We start from the raw sequence: 5,873 nt of genomic DNA, 5'->3' as shown, positions 1-5,873 counted from the left end.
TCTGTTGGGGAGACGGCTCTTCTGGAGCTGTCTCCACTTTTCTCTACCCAGTGCGTAGTTGGGTGGAGTGTTCTGGCAATGAGATCGCTGCGCAGTTTCTTTTCCCTGAGCGGATCCGGCCGGCCTAGTGGAAGCTTTTTTGATGACGATCTGAATAAAATAAGGACGTTTACAGACCTACCACCATCGATTTTCTTTTTTCGAGGTTTGAAATAGAAGATCGGACTTCGGGACTAAGGTACTGAGCAGTCCTGGTACTTCAAAGACCCAGGGGACAACGCGAACGCTTCTTTTCGAATGTCTTCCCACAACTCAAGAAAAGACGCGTTGTCCCCTTCTTCTTGTATTTTCTTCTCCAAACGGGCAAGCAAGTCAGGCGTGAAGTACTCTTTCCAGCCGCCCACTTTGGCTTCTTTTACCAACGCGTACTTTGTTCTGTCTCCACCATAGCCTTCCTTGCTCGTCACATTGATCTTAACAAAGAGATCGTTCCATTCCGGTGTCTCGCTTTCTCTGAAATTAAGCACGACAACTTTCCTCATGTGTTCTGGTTTGGACCATTCTAGGATATCTTGAAGCATTTGCGAGTTTTCCAGCATGGCCCTCTCGTATCTCACCCCGATAAAGCTAGCCAATCTCAAAACTGTGCCCTTAATGTCCTTTTTGAGCTCTTCATAAGTCACGAAGAACAAGTTTGGTTCGTCCCTGATGGCGTACGCTGACGCCACGTGGTCGAAGTAGCTCCCAAAGCCCAAGTCTCCCTCGATGAAGGGTTCGAAGAACTCGTCGAATGTGCCGTCCTCGAACTTGTAGCTGCTTAGGTCGGTCGTCATGCGAAACTGCGAGACGCAGACGTCCCATGGGTTTCGAGCGATGTAGATGTACTTGGCCTCCTTGTTCATAGTCTCTCGGCTGAGTGGCTGGTGCGTCATGAACAATCTCACGGGTAGAGGCGACTCCCAGCCAGCAGTCTCCACATACTCGATTGCCCGGTAGTTGCGGGTGAACTCGCCGTAGGAGTTGATGGGTTTTCCTCCGTTCAGGATTAATTGCGTTATGTACTGAACCCAATGGGACCCGCTTTTGGGGTAGGTGTTCAGGACGATGTCACCCTTGGCAGCGCGAAAACATATGCTTTTACGAAATACTGCTGGATCGACCAGTGGGGACCTCGGCGCACCGTCGATGACATGACGGTAGGGCCTGCGACCTGCCATGGTGGTGATCTCCCTGGCCCAGGATATGAATCCTGGAAAAAGTGAAGAAGCAGGTTGGTTTATTACAGGTACAAAAATGCTACTTATGTGCTCAGCAATGGGCAGCCTCTATTTAGTGAACACAGGCCATGTCCAGGAATTATGGACATTCCCCTTCTGAACTTCACGTCAATGCACAAGCGCAACTGAATGAGCAAAGGAAAAAAATTATTTCGGGATATTAGCCCAGGACCAAAACTTTCAACTGAATACAGCGAGGGTGCAGTCCCTTCTAACAACACATGCATTTATAGCAGATATTATGTGGAACAATGATGGTGCGTTAGAGCAGTGTTATGGTCAGGGATGTACGGTGAAGTCACACGACAGCAGCAAACCGTTTTGAACCCTCCCGGCAAAGAGCATACTGACTCTATGAAGTGCCAAATGCGAACCGTAAAGCAATTTATTACTGCTGGCGTTGGAACGGTAATGCCAGAGGGTGTGTTATGCAGTCTGTTTGCATGCACATGTTTATGAGCCAGGATGGAGAGTGGGCCATTACATGTGTGAACGTCTTGAGCGAGCCTGTGTAAGGTTACCTGCGCGCGTCTATGTGTGCGCGTGCGTATGCCTCCCTATTTGCATTTGTATGCGCGCGAGTGCGTGTATGTGTGCTTTCGCATATTCGTGCAAGTATACGCGCGTGCATCTAGGCGTGCTCGTGGTGCATGCGGGGGCGCGTGCGAAACTGTACTTGTGCAAACCTTTGTTCGTGTTTCAGCATGCTTGCGTGCGAACAAATGCGTGCGTGTTTGTGTGCGCATGGATGTCTGTGCGTGCGCATTGTATGTGTGTGTGCGAGAGCGAGAGAGTGTGTTTGTGTATGTGCGCGCGTGTGAGGGGAAGAGAGAGAGTGTGTGTTTGCGAGGGCGAGACAGTGTGCGTGTGTTTGTGGTGCTTGCGTATCTGTGCGTGTGTATCGTGTTTGTGAGGCTGTGTTCGTGTGTGCGACGTTTTTTGGATAGTTCAATGAAAATCTCCCTTCGATGGCCGGATGTCTTTTTCGTGTTCACTTTTTCCGAGGCTGTATAGTAGGTTTATATTGTAAAACGACATTTATTAAAAGCGGACTTCCATGCTACGTAAAACAATTTACTTTTATAACCTTGCAACGCGAAAGCTGCCGCAGCTTAAGGAAAAGCGAACAAAAGCACTCTTTTTTTTTACGCTGTAGCTACATATTTGTCAAATATGCATCCAATCCACGCCGTTGGGCTCAGGCAAAACGAGTCCTCTGTTGAAGCCGAACAGCTGATCCCGGAGCGTGTACGCTAGTGCGTAATTCAGCGCAACTAATTGCTACTCACAGCGCTGTACTTTCGTCTGCGAAGAATTTCAAATGCTTCTTCCGGGAGCCGTGAGATACAAGTGTGAGGTGAGTAAATATTACTCGTGTAGTGCTTGCATTGTACGCATTTCGCTCCCTGTGCTGTGTGACGTGTGATCCCCTTCTTTAGGAAGGGCCAACCAGAATTATTCATAACACCCGAGGAGAAAATTTGGAACGTAGCGGGTCGAGAACTCACATTAAAACTTCTTTGTGGGCGAGTTCGTGCATACTTGATTTCAATATTATAACAGCCATAACACATGCAGCCACAGAGCAACAAGGACGGGGCAGAAACGCTGGCTGTCAACTAACTTTTATTGACAGAAGACGGACACCGTATGTAAGGCGAAAGGCAGAGGTGAAGTGGAGTAGAGCGATACAATCGGGAAAAGTGACATTCCGCATCGATGAACGTACACTCGTGAGCAAAAGTATACGAACGAGGGTTTGCACGATGAAGCTGATTTTCTCCTCTGTCTGTGAATATAACTTAAAATCGAAGATTGTAGTTTAAACTTGGCATTACGGCATTTCCGCTACCCTCATCAACCTCGGCTTGCGCGTGTTAGTAACGAAGAAATTCAGTTTTTTCTGTGACCTTGTGGTCAGTATACTTTTGATCACAGGTGTACGTGCCGGCAATCAACAGGAACAGGAAACAAAACAAAAAAAACTAGAAAAAGGGAAGAAATACTAACAGACAATCAACTCAGTAAGCGATTGCTTCTAAACATTCAAGCTCTGTAGCAAATAGCGATACTGAGGGAATACCTACGTACCTGCTGCCATATTTCTTTATGTGGAACGCCTCCAAACTGACGCACGCCATCGTGTCGGCACTCTTGCCGAGAATTTTTGTCTCTCCTAACAGAGCCTAATAGGATGCACTAGTTCATATTTCTTTTGGTACTGCCATACTGGGCCACCCGCAGTGGCAAAGTACTGCATGCGCTAGCACCCTAGACAATTTTGTTTAAAGAAGAAGCTTTTCTTGAGCTAAAATTATGGATTTGAGTCCTCAATTCAAGAATGGCAATGTTTCATCTACCTTTGCTACTTAGGCAATTATTTGGTATATCCTTAATAATTATCAGCCATATTTTGCACGATACCGAGTTCCTAGTGGTCACAAAGGCATATGACATAATAGAATATCGGAAGATAACCTCACAAAACACCTTTTAATAAAATTCTGTGCAGCTGAAACGAAGCACTGTATATATTACAGTGAAATTCAGGCATCCACCCAATCATAGCAGTTGCTACAATGGAAACCCGTACGGGTTCCTTGAAAAAAATGCCTCGCAGTTGAAGAAAATTCTTCCTTATCCAGGACTCGAACCCGGGGCTACCACATTTTCGGGGCAGCCGCTCTACCATCTGAGTTAACCGGTCGGCTAGCAGATGGCAGGGCGAAGTCGAATTTGTCAACAACTCGAAGCAAAGCCAAGAGTTTGACGTAATAGTTCTGCAGAAACCCGCAAGGTGGAAAGAAGTAATTAAGAAAGGGAAATTCAGGTCCCCGGTTCGAGTGCCGGACGAGGACAAATTTTCTTCAACTGCGGGGATTTTCTTTCAAGGAACCCGTATGGGTCTCCATTGTAGCAATTGCTACGATAGCGTGGATGTCTGCATCGCCCTTCATTAATGACTTCTCTCCACCTTGCGGGTTTCTACAGAACTACTACGTCAAAACACTGTATTTGTGACATGATGTCAAACAAAATTCAAGTCCTCTTGTTAAAATGTTGGCTCCTGCATTCACTTTGTTCTCGTTTTTCACAAAATGATAAAGAGGTGCTTAGTCAGGACTAGGAGACAGTGTGTTTATTCAAAGCCGCGAAACTGATAAAAAAATAATAAAATTGATACAAAACTGATAACTGGAACACTGTACACATACTGACGACACAGAAACCATTCAACGAATTAAATTTTTTTAGCCCACACATTCGTGTAATGTTTACGTAGGATGCTGATAAAGCTGCAGCCGACAATTCTGTGGCCTTACACATCTGGTACATAGGATAAATGAGATCGGGCTGCTGGACACCGGATCGTTCTTTACCATTTACGCCCAGTCAAGCCGGCTGACAGAGAGGTGTTTTCAGACATATATGACACTGCCGCCCCAATCTGGCACCCAAGGTTCATGCCCCTCCCCCCCCCCCCCGTGCCCAAGTTACTGCGCCACTGCTTTTGTGTACGAAGTCGGTGACTTGTCAAGCGGTGAGCCATGCATCGGAATTCAGTACAACTACTCTATGCAATTATAGTTGCACGGGCGTCTTGCATACGCTTTCTGTTTTGAACATGCCTGTGCATTCCCTATTATCAGTTGGCGCTTCAGAGTCAGAGTTCATATGAACAGGTGAATCACGCTTCTTCTGGAGGTTACAAGCGTAATCTGTGCACTCTGAATTGCGTGGCAGATCAAAATGTGTTCATTGCTTTAATATATTTATTCGAGAAAAAAAGTTGCGAAATAAAACGTTGCCTTATTTCCGTATTAGCAGTCCGCGATATGCAAATCAAAGAGTTGGTCTAATAAACGAATAACTGTGGTGTAACTGCAACAATTACATACCTTCAAGGTTGTGAGATGCTAAATTTCAAACTGCAGGAATAGTCGAGTCCCTCAAAAAGGAACTTCATTCCGTACCTCATAAATGAAAATAACCTCATATCTTTTAGTAAGCTTAGATACAGCCAACAGGGAACTGTTTCTTTTTAGCCTTGAAAGGCGGATAAGCTCGCCATAACGAGCCTTGTGGCCCATTCTTAGAGGCACACCCAGTACTATCCTTTGAACTGGAGGACGATGTTTTCATTCCTACTGAGCATCATGTTTGCAGACATGATCCTCAAGTTGTGGCTTGAGCAGCGGCGCAACCAGAGATGGTGGGGGGGGGGACACTGGGCACGTGGGTAGGATGCGCCACAGATAGTGTTTGTGAGACACCAGACTATTGACAGACTTATCACATCTGACAATCACCAGTATTCTAATTATTAGTCGGAGTATTGTAACGCTGATACTGAAGGAGGGTGAAATGACAGTCATTTCTCTTTTCTTTAAATCTAAAAACTGAAGTTAGTTTAATCATCAGCATCATCATCCTATCTTAAGTCCACTGCAGGGCGAAGACCTCTCCATCCGATCTCCAATTACCCCTGTGCTGCGCCAACCGATTCTAACTTGCGTTTGCTAATTTCTTAATTTCATTACCTCACCTTCTCTATAGCTGTCCTCGACTGCATTTCGCTCCTCTTTGCATCCATTC

The 5,873-nt window shown here is 45.9% G+C and overlaps 1 protein-coding gene across 1 annotated transcript; it reads right to left on the bottom strand.

The window, feature by feature from the left end:
• Window positions 1-233: 233 nt before the first annotated feature.
• On the bottom strand, window positions 234-1,217 carry LOC142574830 (amine sulfotransferase-like). Its single transcript, XM_075683836.1, has one exon. It carries the CDS (start codon window positions 1,215-1,217, stop codon window positions 234-236), a length of 984 nt encoding a protein of 327 aa, XP_075539951.1.
• Window positions 1,218-5,873: the final 4,656 nt, after the last annotated feature.

Source organism: Dermacentor variabilis, chromosome 3, assembly GCF_050947875.1.
Source record: "Dermacentor variabilis isolate Ectoservices chromosome 3, ASM5094787v1, whole genome shotgun sequence".
NCBI lineage: Eukaryota > Metazoa > Arthropoda > Arachnida > Ixodida > Ixodidae > Dermacentor > Dermacentor variabilis.
This window is presented reverse-complemented; position numbering and strand designations above follow the sequence as displayed.